The sequence below is a fragment of the Salmo salar genome, chromosome ssa20 (assembly GCF_905237065.1).
Source record: "Salmo salar chromosome ssa20, Ssal_v3.1, whole genome shotgun sequence".
NCBI classification, from domain to species: Eukaryota; Metazoa; Chordata; class Actinopteri; order Salmoniformes; family Salmonidae; genus Salmo; species Salmo salar.
Window position 1 is genome coordinate 77,688,026 of NC_059461.1, and position 23,018 is coordinate 77,711,043.

General features: G+C 44.2%; 3 protein-coding genes and 1 long non-coding RNA gene across 13 annotated transcripts in view; 2 read left to right on the forward strand and 2 right to left on the reverse strand.

Moving 5' to 3' along the window:
* The window catches only part of LOC106581329 (von Willebrand factor A domain-containing protein 5A), a 22,812-nt gene extending 21,143 nt beyond the window's left edge, over positions 1-1,669 (reverse strand). For 7 of the 10 annotated variants that reach the window (XM_045703976.1, XM_045703977.1, XM_045703979.1 and 4 more), the window contains exon 1: positions 1,536-1,668. The gene's annotated coding sequence lies outside the window, so the exon portion shown is untranslated. Of the gene's footprint in view, positions 1-1,535 lie in introns of all 10 variants that reach the window. The other 3 variants (XM_045703973.1, XM_045703975.1, XM_045703974.1) reach the window with 1 other exon arrangement.
* LOC123729291 (uncharacterized) lies at positions 1,310-3,325 on the forward strand. Its single transcript, XR_006761028.1, has 2 exons — positions 1,310-1,416; positions 3,078-3,325. It is a non-coding gene; the product is annotated as an uncharacterized lncRNA (long non-coding RNA).
* LOC106581362 (von Willebrand factor A domain-containing protein 5A) lies at positions 2,196-17,896 on the reverse strand. Its single transcript, XM_045703984.1, has 8 exons — positions 17,769-17,896; positions 6,446-6,560; positions 6,135-6,293; positions 5,815-5,918; positions 4,915-5,135; positions 3,538-3,695; positions 3,129-3,252; positions 2,196-2,857 (listed from the first exon to the last, which is right to left on the reverse strand). Exons 2-8 carry the CDS (start codon positions 6,455-6,457, stop codon positions 2,658-2,660), a joined length of 978 nt encoding a protein of 325 aa, XP_045559940.1. The 5' UTR covers positions 6,458-6,560; positions 17,769-17,896; the 3' UTR covers positions 2,196-2,657.
* The window catches only part of vwa7 (von Willebrand factor A domain containing 7), a 30,390-nt gene continuing 24,913 nt past the window's right edge, over positions 17,542-23,018 (forward strand). The window contains exon 1 of the mRNA XM_045703969.1: positions 17,542-17,866. Coding sequence (XP_045559925.1) covers positions 17,738-17,866 — 129 coding nt within the window. The 5' untranslated portion in view covers positions 17,542-17,737. The remainder of the gene's footprint in view (positions 17,867-23,018) is intronic.

Genomic DNA, 23,018 nt, shown 5'->3' on the forward strand with positions numbered 1-23,018 from the left:
GTATTTTAATCAATTATATAGCCTAGATTAAAAATAGCATTATCACAAGAACATTTTTTCTTTACTGGCACTGACAGTCAATGTTGCACTGGAGTGTTTAGCCTAACTGTGCAGCCCTCTATGTGGAGCCCTGATGCACACGGACAGGGGTATTCCCGTGCTGTTTTTGCTTCTTCAGAAAGTTGGTTTCATTTTGGTCAATTGCACATTGCTGTTTGAATAAATCATTTCATTTTAATAAAAATTTCAAAAGCTAATTGTGAACTAAAAACTACCGTGAACAGGTACATTTCTCAGTAGCACCATTGTGACCAATTAAAAATGTGTGTCGCACTGCCAAGTCAAATGGTCACAAATACAACTGTTCTGGTCGCAGTATCGAGCCCTGGTTGATCATGCGCCATAACTGCTGCTTGCTGACAAAGAACATTGCTTTGTACAGTAATACAATACTGGTCTTTCCAGAACAGACTAATTCCTCATACAACAGATGCTTTGTGTAAAAATGGACATTTCCAAGCCTGAAGTTATTGTGAACAACAAATAATTAAATCACAGCAGCCTGATGCAATAACGTCAATATCTGTCCATCCAGTGTAATCTCTGGTTGAACTGGTGAAATAGGATGGAATGCAATAGTCAATATTGTCAGGAGGTAGGCCTACCTGCCACTTGGAGGTCAGGTATTTCATTTGTATTGTTATTGTACGGCCCTGAGCATTAACGTCCAACAATTCAAACTATATGTTGGATAATCATTGACATGAATGACACGTGACTATTGCTGTCTCTTGCTAGGCACATCAGGTTCCATCATGACTGTTAGGGTTAGGGGCAATTGTAGCACAGTAATACAATGATCCTGAGCCAAGCAGCCAAATTATGAGTACAAGTGATTTTAACTTTAAGATGGTATGAATTATACAAATAATACATGTAAATAGCCTTGCTGTCCTGTAGAGCAGTTGTTTCCCAACCTTTTTCGGTTAATGTACCAACAAGAACATTTTGTTCTGTCCAGAGTACCACTGAAGCACCCCCAGAAGTGCATTTTACCAGTTAGCATATGGTCTCATGAGTCTTCTCAAGTACCCTCTGCGGATAAGCCAAGTACCCCCAGTGTCTTATATCAAAAAAAATGACAGGACTAGTTCAAGTGGTCTCTGCGGATTAGAATAAATAAATAAAAAACACACACAAAATCACAATTGCCCCCGGTCTCCTCAACATGACTCATTTCTAACGTTTCGCACTCCTGAACACACCCTGAGGCGTGGTCTCTTTGCTTGTTGTTCTGCACAGTCATTGCGTCCATTCTAAAAACCTAAAACAAACATCCCAAAAATAAGGACAGTGTGATATGTGGATGATATCGAATTGAATGGCTATTTCTTGCCACCGACAATCGTAAGCAAAGTAGGTTATACGTAATTTCGAAATATGTCTGATAAAATGTACAGTATTTTGAGAACCTGAATGCTTTCACATAAATAGGCGAATCATCCTATAAACGACGCAGTTATGTAACATATTACCTTTACATATGTGATATGCTAGTTTTCAATGATTTCCTTTTACTGGTCCTGGAGATAGAATCCCACAATTTCTACTTCCGTGTAGCGTCAATATCCGAGTAGGCTACTTCTTCCTGGTTTATAAAGATAAACGTCAATAGAAAACATTGCGCAATCAACTCATTGGCCAGTGTTCATAGTCACGCCTGCTATCTTCCTTACCATTGGTGAAAAGACACATTGGGCCTATTCAAACAATCGTTGTTCTTGCGTCTGTTGCGCGGGTTTTTAATACCTTATAATGCTTTAAACGTATTATTAGACATTTATTTCTATTGGCTATAGCAATTCGTCAATGGACTGAGTACAAAACATATCTGTATGGTTATTGTGTTTATGGCTAGTCAATTCATTGGTTATCTACTGTCAGAGTGAAGTATGGTGTTACCACATTCCGCAACCCATATTAGGCTTAAAAATAAGTTAATGGGGTCTTCTAGCCTACTCATCATACCTAACACTCCTCATGGACCCTATTAATCAGGTGTGTTCAAGCAGGGCTGGAACAAATGCCTGCACTCCCAGTGACTCTCCAGGAGGGTTCGGCTACTCCTATTCTAGGTTCCATGCAGAGGAACAGAGTGGACTCATTAAGAAAATAGATACAATGACCAATAAAGATGTAGATTAAGATATATTTTAATCAAGTACAGTCATATATGAGGAATTACATGAATACAGAGAGACAGTGTTACGTGATCAAACAGTAAAGGTACTATGATAGGCACTCATCTGGCTTTCCGTATTGTCCACAACTCCTTCCTGCATGCATTTGGCCCCATATACGTGGATAATGCATACATACAATAATAAGGCCTTTTACCAAGCATTTGGAGAAATTAAGGCTATCATTTTGGTTAGTGATGACAAGTACTGCATACACATTGTATCCAGTAGTCTATATGGAATTGATAACCAAAGCAAAGTCTAAACAAGTTTAGCTGTATACGTAACACGTAGATTAATGTTGATATGTTAATAACAACCAATACATTGAGATACATAAGTGTCCCAACAGTAAATGCCAATGGGCTAATATAGGTAAGAGGTTGATAATTAGGCTTGCTCAGGCCAGTACAGTTGCTAGCTCCACCAGTTTGCTTGGAGGAGGGGACTAGGAGCAGGCAGGGTTACGCATGTTTTTGACCCCAGGTAGAGTAGCAGGCGTGTGGGGGACAGAGAAAGGACTGGCAGGGTAAACCTCTCAGAGTCCCAGGGTGTCTTCTGCACCTGGCAACCCAGAAGGGTTTTTCCAGCCTGGACACACTCGGACACACTGGCCACTGAAACACACAACATCACCAGGACAGGCATTATTATACTGTGGCATCATGGTGGCAAGAATGGGCAAAATGTATCTTCAACACTTGTTTGAAGACAAAATACCACCAACATTGTATTGTGAATGATTATACTCAAAATGTAAATATATTTGTCATTTAAGTAATCTGGTGGATCCCTACTAGGAAATTGCTTTCACCTAAACAATTTCTTTCCAATCAGGGCAGATGAAGGACAAGAGTTGCCAGGACTATGAGTGGAAGCTATAGCTACCTTTCTGAGCCTGGATCCATGAAACAGCCTTCATGGCCACAAACTGCCAATCCTCCTGAGCCTCCATCTTGAAACCATAGAGCCATACCAGGGCTAGGACCGTGGCCCACACCTCCTGGTCCACCTTAGATAGGGAGAGACAGACAGACAGATGAGAGACAGAGAAAGTAAGGGATAGAGAAAGAGAAAGATGATGAGAAAGAGAGAGGAAAGAGGCAGAAGATAAGGACGCTGAGACATGAGATTCAGTTCAATGGTCATCATGCCTTTGTCCAGATCTGATGGTCTTTCTATAGGACACACGTGCAGACACTCTGTGAGAGTGCATCATCTTGCAGAATGCTCATCTATTTTCGGTTCATCATGCTGCCTGTGGAAACGCCATATGAGTTTATTTCTGTGGACCCACCTGTGCAGGCTTTGGCTTGGACACCTCCTCCTCAGTCTTCGCCAGCACCTCAGACAACGCTGCCTCCAGGACCCAGGAACCAGAGGCCTTCTGAAGGGAGATCAGCTGGAGGAGAAGGTCCCTCACAGGCTTAGAGGTTGGGGCTGGAGAGTCAAAGTCTATTGGGATTGGACAACATAATTGAAATCGAAATGCTTCCATAATGTACATTAATACCTCAACCCGAACTATAATCCTAACCGTTGCAGTTAAATCCTTGTGCTGTGCTTGAGTAATAGTCACAATAAAAATAACAATGTAGGGAGCATCAAACACAGTAACAATTTGCAGGTATTTGGAATCAGGTTAAAACAGACATTAACGGTTGTCCCAAATTATCTTACTTCACAAGCAACTGAAAAACTGTCAATTGGTAATGTTTGTCATATATTCCCACTAACACAAGTCTATCAATAAATCGATATGAAGCTATAAAGCTATGAAACGTGTAATATTAATTCCGCATTTTGTCAAATTAAATTATTCGATTTGACCCTGAAATTAATAAAACATGTAGTTTCATCAAAACATTCAGACTTACAACTTGAGTACATACAGTTGGAGTTGTCAGCCTTGTGCAAAGCACCATATACTGCACAAAACATGAACACAATATCAACATAATTCACAACCAAAATTATAAAGTGGTTAGATTTCCACCCACACCACCAATGGTATAACTTTAAAGAATAGTCCTACAATTCACCTTGTATTGTTTGTTCAAATAAAATGAATCAGCAACAGCAACAGTGGCAAAGGAGCACGAACCTTCTGCCATCCTGACTGCAGGTGGAGGTGCATCTAAGACATGAAAATTCTAATTCGTCTTTTGTCAATCATTTATGTAGACCTTCTTTGCAAAATAGTGTTTTAATAAATTATTATTTGGTGACATGTGAATATATTTAGTATAGTTTAGTTTTATCAATAGAGGATAACTTTAAATGTTTTACAATTTTTATGAAATTCACTGAGGATGATGGTCCTCCCCTTCCTGTTCAGAGCAGCACTCATGACTCTCATAGTTGCCCATGATGGGGCACCCATACACATACATCATCCTGGGCATGGAGCTGCCATACAACATTGTGAGAAAGAAGGAAAAAAATGATTGGTCACTGCTGGGGTACAAACATAAAGGTACATGCACAGAACACATTTATGGATAAGCACTGGACTACATTATACACACACAGCACAGCTAGAAAACTGCAGCTCGCAGTTACCGCTTATTTTGCGCTGTTAATATAATATATGCATAAAATAATTTCTTTGCACAACCTCTCCATCTCACACACATACACAGAGACAGAGGGACACAAACAAAAACTCACTCACTCGGTGTGGGGACTTGTCTGCGTAGCAGCTGTCCTTGCAGGGCCTCTCCATCTCCTTTGTGGACAGCGATGAAGGCAGTAAAGGCACTGCTCACTCCTGATTGGACACTGAGCTCTACCACCTTCTCTTTCACTCCCCCCTCTTTCCCCCTATCCCCCTCTCTCTCTTCCATCTCCATGGAGCAGATCAGGGTTTGAGCGCCCAGCTTGTGGATGGCCATTCTGGAAAGGAGGGATAGAGAGGTATGGTGAGGGAGAGGAGAGAGAGAGAAGATGAACGTTGAGTAAGGGAGAGGTAGAGTGTAGGGTAGGGTGTGGGAAGAGGAGAGAGAGAGATTAAGATGGTGGAGTGGGGGAGTGGAGGGATAGAGAGATTAAGACGGAGTGGGGGAGAGGAGGGATAGAGAGATTAAGACGGTGGAGTGGGAGAGAGGACGGATAGAGAGATTAAGAGGACGGATAGAGAGATTAAGAGGGTGGAGTGGGGGAGAGGAGGGATAGCGAGATTAAGACAGTGGAGTGGGGGAGAGGAGGGATAGGGAGATTGAGACGGTGGAGTGGGGGAGAGGAGGGATAGAGAGATTAAGACAGTGGAGTGGGGGAGAGGAGGGATCGAGAGATTAAGACGGTGGAGTGGGGGAGAGGAGGGATCGAGAGATTAAGACGGTGGAGTGGGGGAGAGGAGGGATCGAGAGATTAAGACGGTGCAGTGGGGGAAATGAGGGTCGATGATAAGATGGGGGTACCCACAGTACTATTTATATCAAATCATACTACATAGCTGAAATGCATTAGGAGTGCTGGCACAGTTTCTGTTAATGGAGCATCATGGCAGTCTTGCCTGTAAATAGTGGCACATTCCCTTAATGCATCTGACCAAGGCCTGCAGTGTTGTTTTTACCCAGTGTCCTCTGCAGGCTTAAGAATGAAGCTCAGCTGGTTCTCAACAGGCTGCTTGGCCAGGCTGTACTTCACTGTCACCGAGCCCTCTGTGTCCCCTGAGCTCTGAGCGGGGGAGAGAATGAGAGAGAGCGAGAAAGAGACAGACAGAACGAGAGAAAGAAAAAAAGGAAATACAGGGTTGAGTGAAACACGTGGACCGTGACCCCAAAAAATGTTGTCTTGCAAATAAGTTATGACCTTACCAGTGTCATTTCAACATTGACATACTGTATGTTAAACAGTATTAACATTCATAACAGTAGAAGGCAGAGCCCTCACCTCCCCAGTGAGCTGGGCATACAGAATTGCCCTTTGACCCTGGAAGACCACTCTGATTGGTGGAGACAGAGGCGTGACAGACACCCCCTTTGGGACATTCCACTTGACTGAGATGTCCACCACAGCTGGCTGCAGGGCAAACCGGAGAGACTGCATCGCCTGAGGGAGGAGTGTGAAGGAGGAAGGAGAGTGGTAAAAAATGTCATTAAAAAAGGAACGAGAAAAAGCAAGAGAGTAAGGGAGGTGATGAAAATGTTTGTAACCAATACAGCCGTCACTTTACACATGCACACACATTGATAAGCTCTTACTTTGGGCTGCATCCTGTCCTGTCCTGTGATAAACTGCGCGTGCCCTGTGGCCTGCTGGGCCACCCCAGAAATGAGAGCAGTGCTGGCCCCCTCCCCGATCCCAAAGGAGAAACACCTGACAGGGACACACCCAGGAAACACTATTATTGTTGTTATTGTTGTTATCAAACACCAAAATTAGGTTATCAACCAAATCCCGATCACTTCTACCATTTTCCTGTGCTTGTGGGCTGACTGAATTAAAACACATAACTGTCGGGGAGTGTTGGGTAAACTGAGCTACATTTGTATTTATTTTATTTCACCTTTATTTAACCAGGTAGGCTAGTTGAGAACAAGTTCTCATTTACAACTGCGACCTGGCCAAGATAAAGCAAAGCAGTGCGACACAAACAACACAGAGTTATACATGGAATAAACAAACAGACAGTCAATAATAAAATAGAAAAAAGTGTATATACAGTGTGTGCAAATGAGGTAGGATAAGGGAGGTAAGGCAAGAAATAGGCCATAGTGGCGAAATAATTACAATATAGGAATTAAACACTGGAGTGATAGATGTGCAGAAGATGAGTGTGCAAGTAGAGATACTGGGGTGCAAAGGAGCAAAATAAATAAAATAAATAACAATATGGGGATGAGGTAGTTGGATGGGCTATTTACAGATGGGTAATGTACAGGTGCAGTGATCTGTGAGCTGCTCTGACAGCTGGTGCTTAAAGATATGAGTCTCCAGCTTCAGTGATTTTTGCAATTCGTTCAAGTCATTGGCAGCAGAGAACAGGAATGAATGGCGGCCAAAGGAGGAATTGGCTTTGGGGGTGACCAGTGAAATATACCTGCTGGAGCGCATGCTACGGGTGGGTGCTGCTATGGTGACCAGTGAGCTGAGATACGGCGGGGCTTTGCCTAGCAAAGACTTATAGATGACCTGGAGCCAGTGGGTTTGGCGACGAATATGAAGCGAGGGCCAGCCGACGAGAGCATACAGGTCACAGTGGTGGGTAGTATATGGGGCTTTGGTGACAAAACGGATAGCACTGTAATAGACTGCATCCAATTTGCTGAGTAGAGTGTTGGAGGCTATTTTTTACATGACATCGCCGAAGTCAAGGATCGGTAGGATAGTCAGTTTTACGAGGGTATGTTTGGCAGCATGAGTGAAGGATGCTTTGTTGCGAAATAGGAAGCCGATTCTAGATTTAATTTTGGATTGGAGATGCTTAATGTGAGTCTGGAAGGAGAGTTTACTGTCTAGCCAGACACCTAGGTATTTGTAGTTGTCCACATATTCTAAGTCAGAACCGTCCAGAGTAATGATACTGGACGGGCGGGCAGGTGTGGGCAGCGATCGGTTGAAGAGCATGCATTTAGTTTTACTTGCATTTAAGAGCAGTAGAGGCCACGGAAGGAGAGTTGTATGGCATTGAAGCTCTTCTGGAGGTTAGTTAACACAGTGTCCAAAGAAGGGCCAGAAGTATACAGAATGGTGTCGTCTGCGTAGAGGTGGATCAGAGAATCACCAGCAGCAAGAGCGACATCATTGATGTATGCAGAGAAAAGAGACGGCCCGAGGATTGAACCATGTGGCACCCCCATAGAGACTGCTAGTGGTCCGGACAACAGGCCCTCCGATTTGACACACTGAACTCTGTCTGAGAAGTAGTTGGTGAACCAGGCGAAGCAGTCATTTGACAAACCAAGGCTGTTGAGTCTGCTGATAAGAATGTGGTGATTGACAGAGTCGAAAGCCTTGGCCAGGGCGATGAATAGAGCTGCACAGTATTGTCTCTTATCGATGACGGTTATGATATCGTTTAGGACCTTGAGCGTGGCTGAGGTGCACCCATGACCAGCTCAGAAACCAGATTGCATAGCGGAGAAGGTACGGTGGGATTCGAAATGGTCGGTGATCTGTTTGTTAACTTGGCTTTCGAAGACCTTAGAAAGGCAGGGTAGAATAGATATAGGTCTGTAGCAGTTTGGGTCAAGAGTGTCTCCCCCTTTGAAGAGGGGGATGACCGCGGCAGCTTTCCAATCTTTGGGGATCTCAGACTATACAAAAGAGTGGTTGAACAGGCTAGTAATAGGGGATGCAACAATTTCAGCGGATCATTTTAGAAAGAGAGGGTCCAGATTATCTAGCCCGTCTGATTTGTAGGGGTCCAGATTTTGCAGCTCTTTCAGAACATCAGCTATCTGGATTTGGGCGAAGGAGAAATGGGGGAGGCTTGGGCAAGTTGTGGTGGGGAGTGCAGGGCTGTTGACCGGGGTAGGGGTAGTCAGGTGGAAAGCATGGCCAGCTGCATAAAAATGCTTATTGAAATTCTCAATTATCATGGATTTATCTGTGGTGACAGTGTTTCCTAGCCTCAGTGCAGTGGGCAGCTGGGAGGAGGTGCTCTTATTCTCCATGGACGTTACAGTGTCCCAGAACTTTTTGGAGATTGTGCTACAGGATGCAAATTTCTGTTTGAAAAAGCTAGCCTTTGCTTTCCTAACTACCTGTGTATATTGGTTCCTAACTTCCCTAGCCCCTGCATATCGCGGGGGGTATTTGATGCTAATGCAATACGCCACAGGATGTTTTTGTGCTGGTCAAGGGCAGTCAGGTCTGGAGTGAACCAAGGGCTATATCTTTTCCTGGTTCTACATTTTTTGAATGGGGCATGCTTATTTAAGATGGTGAGGAAAGCACTTTTAAAGAATAACCAGGCATCCTCTACTGACGGAATTAGGTCAATATCCTTCCAGAATACCAGGTTGATTAGAAAGGCCTGCTGGCTGAAGTGTTTTAGGGAGCGTTTGACTGTGATGAGGGGTGGTCGTTTGACCGCAGACCCATTACAGACGCAGGCAATGAGGCAGTGATCACTGAGATCCTGGTTGAAGACAGCAGGTTGGTTAGGATGATATCTATGAGGGTGCCCGTGTTTACGGATTTGGGGTGGTACCTGGTAGGTTCATTGATCATTTGTGTGAGATTGCGGGCATCAAGCTTAGATTGTAGGATGGCCGGGGTTTTAAGCATGTCCCAGTTTAGGTCACCTAACAGCACGAGCTCAATCAATTCACATATGGTGTCCAGGGCACAGCTGGGGGCAGAAGGTGGTCTATAGCAAGCGGCAACGGTGAGAGACTTGTTTCTGGAAAGGTGGATTTTTAAAAGTAGAAGCTCAAATTGTTTGGGCACAGACCTGGATAGTAAGACAGAACTCTGCAAGCTATCTCTGCAGAAGATTGCAACTCCGCCCCCTTTGGCAGTTCTATGTTGTCGGAAAATGTTATAGTTAGGGATGGAAATTTCAGGCTTTTTGGTGGTCTTCCTAAGCTAGGATTCAGACACGGCTAGGACATCCGGGTTGGCAGAGTGTGCTAAAGCAGTGAATAAAACAAACTTAGGGAGGAGGCTTGTAATGTTAACATGCATGAAACCAAGGCTTTTACAGTTACAGAAGTCAACAAATGAGAGAGCCTGGGGAATGGGAGTGGAGCTAGGCACTGCAGGGCCTGGATTAACCTCTACATCACCAGAGGAACAGAGGAGGAGTAGGATGAGGGTACGGCTAAAGGCTATAAGAACTGGTCGTCTAATACGTTCGGAACAGAGAGTAAAAGGAGCAGGTTTCTGGGTACGGTAGAATAGATTCAAGGCATAATGTACAGACAAAGGTATGGTAGGATGTGAATACAGTGGAGGTAAACCTATGTATTGAGTGACGATGAGAGAGATATTGTCTCTAGAAACATCATTTAAACCAGGTGAGGTCACAACATGTGTGGGAGGTGGAACTAAAGGGTTAGATAAGGTGTATTGAGCAGGGCTAGAGGCTCTACAGTGAAATAAGGCAATAATCACTAACCAAAACAGCAATGGACAACGCATATTGACATTAGGGAGAGGCATGCGTAGCCGAGTGATCATAGGGGCCCAGTGAGTAGCTCGGCGGGCTGGAGACACGGCGATTCAGACAGCTAGCGGGCCGGGGCTAGCAAGCTAGCAGAAGGGCCTTAGAGGGACGTTGTGATGGAAGAAGGGGTAAGTTGAGCCACATTTATTTCTCAGAAACCATACACAACATTATTAATTTGACCAAAGATTTAGGAAGAGGCCATCATTTCATGGTGTCTGTGAAGGAAGAAACCACAAGGAAAAAGTGGTAAGTTAGGTCTAAAAAACGGATTTTCTGTGATAGAGTATTGTGTTAGAGTAATGGTCACCAACCGATCATCACGATCAACTGTTCGATCTTCAAGGCATCCCTAGTCGATCACCAAAAATGTCTGTTGAAAATCCATTGATAAAAGCACAGAGTTCTCTTTGATTAAAGCACAGTTATCTTTGATAAAAGCACATCTTTGATAAAAGCACAGAGTTATCTTTGATAAAAGCACAAAGTTATCTTTGATAAAAGCTTGTTCCTTTTTTTTTATTTTTACTATTTAATATTTGTCTGAAAAGACAAACAAGTGGACCGGGAGATCTGTGGCGAAAACAGTGCGCCTACTGCGCTGACCAATTTGATAGCTCAAATCAGGACCCCGGCCACAGCAAAGTTTGATACTAGCCTACATGAGATTTTCAAACTATGACCAGAGAGAGACTGTCAAAGAGCTGCTGTTTTTATGATTTAACTAGGCAAGTCAGTAATGAACAAATTCTTATTTACAATGACAGCCTACACCGGCCAAACCCGGACAACGTTGGGCCAATTGTGTGCCACCTAATGGGACTCCCAATCATGTCCAGTTGTGATACAGCCTGGATTTGAACCAGCGTGTCTGTGGTGACACCTCTAGCACTGAGATGCAGTGCCTCAGACTGCTGCGCCACTCAGGAGCCCATGAGTAAATTCATTCTAGTTTTTATTCTGCACTGTCAACACTGTTTCAATCCAACACTATTACAAAACATCAAACGCACTTCTCCCTACTTCCACTCGCGCTGCAGCTGCAATAAATGAGTGGCCAAGTGTATCGATAACCCTGCATTTCTATTATTATTAGCAGCGTGTCGTGTCTGTTTTAATATTGAGGAATATTTCACTTTCCCTGGTCATAGGAACAACATGAATTTGTGCACGATGTGGTGCGACTCAGTCTCACCGGAGGAAAAGAAGAAGGGAGCAGGGACAATGAGAGGCGGACCCTCTGCTGTTCTCTCCCTCCCTCCGCTGAGACTAACGCCATGTTCAAAACAACTGGGAATTCGGAAATCTCCAGCTTCCGACTTCAGTGCGTTCAACGGTCATCCAACTTGGAGTTCAAAGTCGGAAACTTGAGCATCTTTCTAGAGCTCCGACTTTCAGACCTGAAGATCACTGACATCTTGTTTTGACCTCGTTTTTTTCCTTAGTTCCCATTTGTCTTGAAATCACCATGACCATAAAATAAAAATACAATTATTTATATTTTGTGCTCAGCTATACCTTGCAAGTGCTTCACCAACTGATCTATTTTGTTATCAAAAGTTTTGAAATATAATATGGTCTGAGAAGAACAATACTTGCAGGCCAGGCATATAGCCAATATGCTGTGATAATGTATTAGGCGTACGGCACAAACCTCATTCCTACGGAACTGTTTTTATTAGGTTAATGTAAAATTGAAGTCATGATTTTTTTTTTTAAATCTGAGCGGTAGATCTCAGCTTGCTTTTTGACTGCGAAAGTGATCTTAACTCAGAAAAGGTTGGTGAACACTGTTATAGAGGTTTATTGATGCTTGTATCTAAACCAAAGTAGATCATTTTAAGATTGTTCTATAATTTGAGGTCTCTATAAACTTCAATATGAGGTCCTAAACCTAGGTTGAAAGTGCACCCTTGTAGCTGTGTGGGCTAATATAGTAAAAATGTTTGCCTTGGGGTAAAGTAAGCCAATAGCCATGGGGTAAACTGAGCCAATTTTTGTTCTTCCCAGGCGTAATGCATTATCGCTGGGATGAGATAACAGGGCCTTGGCAATGTTAAAAGTGCCCAAACAAATTACAAAGTGTTTGTTTAGGTGTTAAGCCTGTGTTAAAATATGCTTAAAATTGTGTTGAATTGAGTTTGGGGGAAAAAAGATAGACATGGTTTTAAAAAGGTACTGGTAATATTTCATTTATTACAGACATTTGTAGGCGACTTAGCTTACATTCTTCCGTGGCAATTTTTGGACAAGCTATGCTTTCAAAACTGTAGCTAACTTCGGACACTCTCTAGCGGTTGGAGGACTAAATCACCTCCATCTCAACATTTAAATGGACTGGAAAATAACGGTACGTTTTGCGACTAAATACACCCTTCTAGTTAGCTGACCACCAATTTTTATTGCAGTTTATTTGAGTTAAGTTCGGTTTTGAGAGTTTTCAAAAAATGTATATGTATACACATTTTGTGGGACACGCTGTATATCGTAAAATTCACCTGCGCGACAGACCACACATCATTTAATATCCATGCCATGGAGGACTGTGGGGCAGGGATGGCTATCCTCCAGGCTGCCAAGGTTAGGCATCTTTTGTTTTTAGGAGATTACCACATGTATGTGAATTTTATCCCCTAGTTACAGTTTTATTTTCTTATCTACCAAGGTGCCTCGGCAGACCCTGGCGGACAGGCTAAGTGGCCGGGTGACCCATGGTGGTTGCAGTGGACCACCCATGTTGCTTGCAGTTTTGTATCTACTGCGCCAGCCATGGGTTCCCCTTCACCAGACAGAGGCTGATGAAATACACTGACAAAATACGCAGGTATTTGGTGTTCTATGTGTTTATGTATGTAGAATGCTGGACTGACTGTTCTCAATGTGTGTGATGTAAATGTGGATGGTGATGCCAAAACAAACATTTTCATCCTGGATGGACAATTTTATATCCTATTCTATTGTAGGTTTCGGCACCAAGAAGAAACAATCTCACCACTGGGGAAGAGGTGGTGGGAAATGTTTTGGAGGAGGCACAAGAACCTAAGCTTGAGGAGGCCGGACACGCTGGACAGGGGGAGAGCTGAGTGTGCCACACGTCCGATGATGGACACCTTCTTCACTTCTTATGTTTGGCACTTGGAGGAGAGTGGGTTGAGGGAGAAACCCAGATAAATCTATAACTGCGATGAGTCTGGGTTTTGTAGCGACTAGAGCAGGCACAAAATGTACCAGCAGGCTGCGGGGACCAAGGAGCACATCACAGTGCTGGCCTGCTTCAACGCAGCTGGGGAGGACGTCCCCCCATTTATCATCTACCCCAAGTGTTTCCCCGGTAGCCACTACACACTTGGAGGCCCTCCCCAAGCCTTGTGTGAACAGTCAAACAGTGGCTACATTGACAGGGACCAGTTCAGGAAGTGGTTTCAAATCAAATCAAATCAAATTGTATTAGTCACATGCGCCGAATACAACAGGTGTAGACCTTACAGTGAAATGCTTATATTTTTTTTAATAAGAATAAGAAATAAAGTAACCAGTAATTAAAGAGCAGCAGTAAAATAACAATAGCGAGACTATATACAGGGTCTCGGTACAAAGTCAATGTGGGGTACTGGTAAAAAGTCAATGTGCAGGGGCACCGGTTAGTTGAGGTAATATGTACATGTAGGTAGAGTTATTAAAGTGACTATGCATAGATGATAACAACAGAGTAGCAGCGGTGTAAAAGGGGGGGGGGGGGGGGAATGCAAATAGTCTGTGTAGCCATTTTGATTAGATGTTCGGGAGTCTTATGGCTTGGGGGTAGAAGCTGTTTAGAAGCCTTTTGGACTGAGACTTGGCGCTCCGGTACCGCTTGCCGTGCGGTAGCAGAGAGAACAGTATTTGACCAGAGGCCTTCCTCTGACACCGCCTGGTGTAGAGGTCCTGGATGGCAGGAAGCTTGGCCCCAGTGATGTACTGGGCCGTTCGCACTACCCTCTGTAGTGCCTTGCGGTCGGAGGCCGAGCAGTTGCCAAACCAGGCAGTGATGCAACCAGTCAGGATGCTCTCGATGGTGCAGCTGTAGAACCTTTTGAGGATCTGAGGACCCATGCCAAATCTTTTCAGGCTCCTGAGGGGTAATAGGTTTTGTCATGCCCTCTTCACAACTGTCTTGGTGTGCTTGGACCATGTTCGTTTGTTGGTGATGTGGACGCCAGGGAACTTGAAGCTCTCAACCTGCTCCACTACAGCCCTGTCGATGAGAACGGGGGCGTGCTCAGTCCTCCTTTTCCTGTAGTCCACAATCATCTCCTTTGTCTTGATCACGTTGAGGGAGAGATTGTTGTCCTGGCACCACACGACCAGGTCTCTGACCTCTTCCCTATAGACTGTCTCATCGTTGTCGGTGATCAGGCCTACCACTGTTGTGTCACTTGATGATGGTGTTGGAGTTGTGCTTGGCCATGCAGTCATGAGTGAACAGGGAGTACAGGAGGGGAGTGAGCACGCACCCCTGAGGGGCCCCCGTGTTGAGGATCAGCGTGGTGGATGTGTTGTTCCTTACCCTTACCACCTGGATCCAGGATCCAGTTGCAGAGGGAGGTGTTTAGTCCCAAGGTCCTTCGCTTAGTCACACCACCATAGCAGCCTCGTCTGGTGTCCCTGCCCCCTGCAATTTGAATACAGCCACCTCCCCAGGTAAAGACATGTTAAATTACCAAAAAAGGACTGTTTGTTATGTGTTTTATAAAACTGCAATGTTTAAACTTTTTTTTCTCTCTTTACATATCTACAGTCCATAGCACCAGCCCAGCATGTCCACCTCCTCCAAAACTTCTGCAGCTTCCTCCAGAGGTATTGATGTAAAAAAGTTGAAAAGGGTTTTCATGAAACATGCTCTGTCTAACACTACTTTTTGTCTCAACTGCAGCACAGAAAAGGAAGAGAAAAGCTTCACTGGCCACCTTTGTCACACCACCCATGGCATCATTCTCAGGTACTTCATAATCTGTTAGTTTTTCTCTCTCTCTCAGTTGTATCAATTACTGTTGTTGCTGTGGCACTTCTACATGTAGCAAAACCATGTTAATCAATTTCATATGTTTATATATCTTTTTCAAATAAAAGAAGACACCACCTGCTGTGCTCGCAGGGAGCGTGATCGGCCTGCAAGCTCCCCGCAGGAGTGTAGATCTGAGGTGACATGGGTGTGCTGTGACTTCTGCCAGCACTGGTTTGACTGTAAGTGTGTGCTGTGACTTCTGCCAGCACTGGTTCTACTGCAGGTGTGTGCTGTAACTTCTGCCAGCACTGGTTCTACTGCAGGTGTGCGCTGTGACTTCTGCCAGCACTGGTTCCACTGCAGGTGTGTGCTGTAACTTCTGCCAGCACTGGTTCTACTGCAGGTGTGTGCTGTGACTTCTGCCAGCACTGGTTCTACTGCAGGTGTGTGCTGTGACTTCTGCCAGCACTGGTTCTACTGCAGGTGTGTGCTGTGACTTCTGCCAGCACTGGTTCCACTGCAGGTGTGTGCTGTAACTTCTGCCAGCACTGGTTCTACTGCAGGTGTGTGCTGTGACTTCTGCCAGCACTGGTTCTACTGCAGGTGTGTGCTGTAACTTCTGCCAGCACTCGTTCTACTGCAGGTGTGTGCTGTGACTTCTGCCAGCACTGGTTCTACTGCAGGTGTGTGCTGTGACTTCTGCCAGCACTGGTTCTACTGCAGGTGTGTGCTGTAACTTCTGCCAGCACTGGTTCCACTGCAGGTGTGTGCTGTGACTTCTGCCAGCACTGGTTCCACTACAGGTGTGTGCTGTGACTTCTGCCAGCACTGGTTCTACTGCAGGTGTGTGCTGTAACTTCTGCCAGCACTGGTTCTACTGCAGGTGTGTGCTGTAACTTCTGCCAGCACTGGTTCCACTGCAGGTGTGTGCTGTAACTTCTGCCAGCACTGGTTCCACTGCAGGTGTGTGCTGTGACTTCTGCCAGCACTGGTTCTACTGCAGGTGTGTGCTGTAACTTCTGCCAGCACTGGTTCCACTGCAGGTGTGTGCTGTGACTTCTGCCAGCACTGGTTCCACTGCAGGTGTGTGCTGTAACTTCTGCCAGCACTGGTTCCACTGCAGGTGTGTGCTGTAACTTCTGCCAGCACTGGTTCTACTGCAGGTGTGTGCTGTGACTTCTGCCAGCACTGGTTCCACTACAGGTGTGTGCTGTGACTTCTGCCAGCACTGGTTCTACTGCAGGTGTGTGCTGTAACTTCTGCCAGCACTGGTTCCACTGCAGGTGTGTGCTGTAACTTCTGCCAGCACTGGTTCCACTGCAAGTGTGTGCTGTGGGATCTAGAGGTGGCGGAGGAGCTGGATTTTTATTGTGATTTCTGTGACAATATAGGGATGGAGGTCGAGATTTAATTGTTTGTTTTGTTTGTTTTCATATGAAATTATTTATTGGTAAAAAAGAAAATACATGTCTAATGTATAATATACATATATTTATTCAACCCACCTTGTGTATTTCTTCCTTTACTTTCCAAGTGCATCTCTGCAACACAAACTCCAACACTGTTTTAATTGTTTATGTCAATGCACATGACTGAAATTAAAGTTTTATTTGATGTAAATGATTCATACTTATTTATATTTTAGTATTAAACTACTTTCTCAAAACATAAGATTAATCTGTAAAACAAATGATCAGACATTTGTTTACAACACTGAATATGTTGGTGAAGAACCATTTTTTAAGAGTCCACAGGAGGGCGCACCGGGCTACGCAATGAAAAGTTGACAGGCAAGGTCTCATTTTAAAACAAAATTAAACGGATATATCTTGTAATTGAACAAAATAGTAAGGTGGCCAATAACTGGGGACTGTATGCCGATTAATACGGAACGTATTTATTTTGTTAAGCCGCTTATCAAAAAGCTGATAGTAGTATTTCCACAGAAATGTCAAACATGCTACGCTAATGTTTATAATTGTGATTGTTTCCAGGGATACAGAACATCCTGAAATACAGTATATGTAGATGTCTTTGTTAGAAAGAATACTGTATTTCTCTTGACAGAGTGATGCTGCATGTAAAAAATGTCTCAACTTACCCCACTCTCCCCTACAGGAAGAATCATCAATACGAAGGCTTTTGTTCTCATAGGGGTGAAAAACCCCTAACCTACAGAACTCTCCCACACTGCTGCTCACAGACAGGTTGGGTAGGTTTACTTTAGATTGGGTTTTACAATTCATCTTTTGAGTCAAAAAGACCAGTGGTTAGAGCTTTACTTTCCAGACAGGTGCAATGGGTTCTGTAACAAACTCTCTATTAAAACCAGTTAGTCGAATTCTTTCAGGTGGGAGGTGACAGAGCTAGCTGTGGGATCTCTGCCCCAACTAGGTAATGATAGGGGAAACAGTGCTTGTGGGCCCACCTGTGAGAACCAGCGTTCGTCTTCACCAGATCCAGGACTTCCTTGGTGTTCCCCACCTCACCGTCAGTGAACAGGAAGAGCTGTGGAGGACAGAGCGGGTATGTTGATCATGTGTCAACGTTAAATAAATGTACGTGCAGCACTGAAGTATACTGAGTATGTTTCCTTAGTAACCAAAAACAGGTTTCCGGTCACAGTAAGCCAAGCGTGTTACTCTAAACACCACACACTCAAAATACACAGTTTGGTTGGGTGTAACTCTGTAACTAAGCATGCCATTGGTTGGGTGTAACACTGTCACTAAGCATGCCATTGGTTGGGTGTAACACTGTCACTAACCATGCCATTGGTTGGGTGTAACACTGTCACTAATCATGCCATTGGTTGGGTGTATCACTGTCACTAATCATGCTCTTGGTTGGGTGTAACTCTGTGTAACTAAACATACCATTGGTTGGGTGTTACTGTGCAACTAAACATGCCGTTGGTTGGGTGTAACTGCAACTAAACATGCCGTTGGTTGGGTGTAACTGTGCAACTAAACATGCCATTGGTTGGGTGTAACTGTGCAACTAAACATACCATTGGTTGGGTGTAACTGTGCAACTAAACATGCCGTTGGTTGGGTGTAACTGTGCAACTAAACATGCCATTGGTTGGGTGTAACTGTGCAACTAAACATGCCATTGGTTGGGTGTAACTGTGCAACTAAACATGCCATTGGTTGGGTGTAACTGTGCAACTAAACATGCCGTTGGTTGGGTGTAACTGTGCAACAAAACATGCCATTGGTTGGGTGTAACTGTGCAACTAAACATGCCATTGGTTGGGTGTAACTGTGCAACTAAACATGCCATTGGTTGGGTGTAACTGTGCAACTAAACATGCCATTGGTTGGGTGTAACTGTGCAACTAAACATGCCGTTGTAGTGAACATAAGGTGCATGTGATTGTAGTCATGGAAAGGTGGGAGGAGTTTATGGTGTTACAGGAGGAGCCTATGTGAATTACAGTGTGTGTGTGTGTCTGTGTGTGTTTGTGTATGAGGTATGTATAAGGTGTATTAGTAAACTGTGTTAGCTACCTGTTGGGGAGGCAGGGCTGGCTGTAGATGTGTTTTAAAGGCTGGAGGATCTCTGTACCTCCCATGTCAGCCCTCATTTCTTTCACCTTCTGCAGAGCCTCATCCAAAGTCTTCTGGCTGTACTCCACACTCTTTCTGACATCCAGATAGATATACACACACAAGGTCAAAGGGTCATCACCACAACATATTACAGACCCAAGCCATGGACATTTGAATCCTTCCCCTACCTGCTGCAAATTATTCGATGTAAACATGATTTAAACAGGGGTTGGAAGGAGAAAACACTCACGAAAAGAAGGACTCATAACTGGACCCAAAGCCAATGATGTTGAAGTAGCAGCCCATGGGCAGGCTTTTCAGCAAGAGCAGCAGGGTATCCTGCAAGAGAGAAGTCCAACAAGTGTCTTTACTCTTCAATAAACCTTATAGGACAGTCTTAAAGAACTAGTACAGAGTAACCACAGTGTACTGGATTTAACTCCAAACTACCTCGTGGTGAATCCTGTGCAGATTGAGCTGTTCATTCACTAGAATAGGGTTGTGTGTGTGTGTGTACCCTGGCACTGCCAATACGGTCCTGTGACCCAGACCCAAGGTGCATGGGGCATTCCATGCTGCCAGAGCGATCCACTACGAACAGGAACTCCCCGTGTGAGGTCATAGATGACATCACATCCTTGGGGAACTCTGGGTACAGGCTCAACATAACCACTGGGTCACCCATCAGAGAGCCTGGGAGAAGAGAGAGCGAGCGACAGAGACAGAGAGAGAGAACAGAAGTGTCCAACAGTCTTTCTCCTTCTCTCCTTCAGTCTCACCATGTCCCTCTCTGTAAACATGGATGAAGGTAGTAGACTAGACTACTCATTGATCTCATATCCACCAATCTACAACAGAGTACACCCACCCCCCCTCACCTGGCTTGGAAGAAGCCTGTGCTGCCTCTACTATAGCAGTAGGCTGATGGGTGTCTTGGTAATACAACAACAGCTCAACGTCCCGGTCAAACTGATGACCTGCAGCCAGACTGACCTGCAGTTGGAACAACATTCACATGAAGGCAGAGAAGTCAGAGAGGGAATTTGATCAGTGGCTAACTGCAAGCATTGCAAAGCAATATCTAGCCTGCTATTCAGTGGAGTGGGTCTGTGGTTTTAATTCTGGGTTGAATGGTCTCTATTCCAAGCTTAAAATGATAAACATTCAACATTGGCAATGGTGTCAATCCAGAAAAAAGAAACGCACACCTTTAAAGGCGAGGTGCTGGCTAGCGGAGAAGAACACTAGAAAATGAAGGAAAGCCGCACACTCTAAGAGCTCAGATGCAAAAATTTAATCACCAACGTTTCGACAGCGAAGCTGTCTTCATCAGGGTATCATCAAACACTGCGAGATGAGTCATTTATAAAGTGTCAAGAGACACACAGGTGTTTGTAATCATGGCCAAGTATGGCCTAATATCATTGGTTAACTCAAATATTAAAAAAAATGGCATACAAAGAACATACAAAAAGACAAACAAATGGATAACATACGATCATAGCATTTGTAGTCTAAAATGTATCTAACAAACAATTACAATGGCAAAATCACAATTATCACAAGAATGGCTTCAGATCAAAGTCTATGTTGAGACCGAAGGGAGCAAGGGTCTTTAAATTAAAGATCCAGGCAGCCTCTCGTTTCAACAATAAATTATCAAGGTCACCCCCTCTCCTCGGGAGGGTGACATGTTCGATACCAATATAACGCAGAGACGAAATCGGATGGTTTGCTTCCAAAAAGTGGGCCGCAACTGGGTAAGTTAAGTTTTTGCACCTAATGGTGCTACGATGCTCTGAGATACGTACTTTTAATTCACGCTTTGTTTTACCCACATAATTTTTACCACAAGGACAAGTTATAAGATAAATAACTGCCTTAGTGGAACACGTAATAACACCTTTAATTGGGATAGATTTCCCTGTTTGGGGGTGTTTGAAGGATCTACATTTATGAGTGCCATTGCATTGAGCACAGCCATTACACTTGTAATTTCCATCCAGTATGGGCGCAAATAGACGTTGTTCAGGAATATCTTGAGGTGGTAAATCCCTCCCGAGGAGAGGGGGTGACCTTGATAATTTATTGTTGAAACGAGAGGCTGCCTGGATCTTTAATTTAAAGACCCTTGCTCCCTTCGGTCTCAACATAGACTTTGATCTGAAGCCATTCTTGTGATAATTGTGATTTTGCCATTGTAATTGTTTGTTAGATACATTTTAGACTACAAATGCTATGATCGTATGTTATCCATTTGTTTGTCTTTTTGTATGTTCTTTGTATGCCATTTTTTTAAATATTTGAGTTAACCAATGATATTAGGCCATACTTGGCCATGATTACAAACACCTGTGTGTCTCTTGACACTTTATAAATGACTCATCTCGCAGTGTTTGATGATACCCTGATGAAGACAGCTTCGCTGTCGAAACGTTGGTGATTACATTTTTGCATCTGAGCTCTTAGAGTGTGCGGCTTTCCTTCATTTTCTAATGGTGTCAATCCAGCATGATTTCTGCCGCGCTCAAATCAACTGTTAACTCAGAACTGGGAAATCTGACTTCAGTGAGTTCAAGACAACTGGGAACTCGGGAAAAAACGAGCTCCGACTGGCAAAATACATTTTGAAAGGTCATCCAACTTGGAATTGTAAGTCGGGACCTCGGGCCTCTTTCTAGAGCTACAACCTGAAGACCACTGACGTCGTCATGACTCAACCTTGTTTTTCCCCAGTTGTCTGGAAAGCACCATAAATCCAGAGAACGCCATACTCAAATCAAATCAAATTTAATTTGTCACATTTGTATTTTATTTAACCTTTATTTAACATGTGCCAAATACAACAGGTGTAGACCTTACAGTGAAATGCTTACTTACAAGCCCTGAACAAACAATGCTTTGATCCGTTTTAAGAAAAAAAGTGTTAAGTAAAAAATAGATAAGTAAAAAATTGAAAATAAAAGTAGCAAGTAATCAAACAGCAGCAGTAAAATAACAAGTGAGACTAAATACAGGGGGTACCGGTACAGAGTCAATGTGCGGGCCACTGGTTAGTTGAGGTAATTGAGGTAATATGTACATCTAGGTAGTGTTAAAGTGACTATGTATAGATTATAAACAGAAAGTAGCAGCAGCGTAAAAGAGGGGTCTGGGTGGCCCTTTGATTAGCTGTTCAGGAGTCTTATGGCTTGGGGGTAGAAGCTGTTAAGAAGCCTTTTGGACCTAGACTTGGTGCGTGAACAGGGAGTACAGGAGGGGACTAAGCACGCACCCCTGAGGGGCCCCCGGGTTGAGGATCAGTATGGCGGATGTGTTGTTACCTTCCCTTACCACCTGGGGGTGGCCAGTCAGGAAGTCCAGGATCCAGTTGCAGAGGGAGGTGTTTAGTCCCAGGGTCCTTAGCTTAGTGATGAGCTTTGAGGGCACTATGGTGTTGAACGCTGAGCTGTAGTCAATGAATAGCATTCTCACATAGGTGTTCCTTTTGTCCAGGTGGGAAAGGGCAGTGTTGAGTGCAATAGAGATTGCATCATCTGTGGATCTAGGGTTTCTGGGATAATGGTGTTGATGTAAGCCATGACCAGCCTTTCAAAGCACTTCATGGCTACAGACGTGAGTGCTACGGGTCGGAATGTCATTTAGGCAGGTTACCTTAGTGTCCTTAGGCACAGGGACTATAGCGGTCTGCTTGAAACATGTTGGTATTACAGACTTTTCAACCTGTCAGGGACAAGTTGAAAATGTCAGTGAAGACACTTGCCAGTTGGTTAGCGCATGCTCAGAGTACATGTCCTGGTAATCCGTCTGGCCCAGCGGCCTTGTAAATGTTGACCTGTTTAAAGGTCTTACTCACATCGGCTACGGAGAGCGTGATCACACAGTCGTCCGGAACAGCTCATGCTCTCACGCATGCTTCAGTGTTACTAGCTTCGAAGCGAGCATAGAAGTACTTTAGCTCGTCTGGTAGGCTCGTGTCACTGGGCAGCTCGCGCCTGTGCTTCCCTTTGTAGTCAGTTTGTAATAGTTTGCAAGCCCTGCCACATCCGACGAGCGTCGGAGCCGGAGTAGTACGATTCAATCTTAGTCCTGTGTTGACGCTTCGCCTGTTTTATGGTTCGTCG

Coding starts and splice junctions, on each gene's coding strand:
- LOC106581362 (XM_045703984.1), bottom strand. Junction 3,696..4,914: donor CAGACAAGTCCCCACACCGA/GTGAGTGAGTTT, acceptor CAATCCCAATAG/ACTTTGACTCTCCAGCCCCA. Junction 2,858..3,128: donor ATGGATCCAGGCTCAGAAAG/GTAGCTATAGCT, acceptor TGTGTGTTTCAG/TGGCCAGTGTGTCCGAGTGT.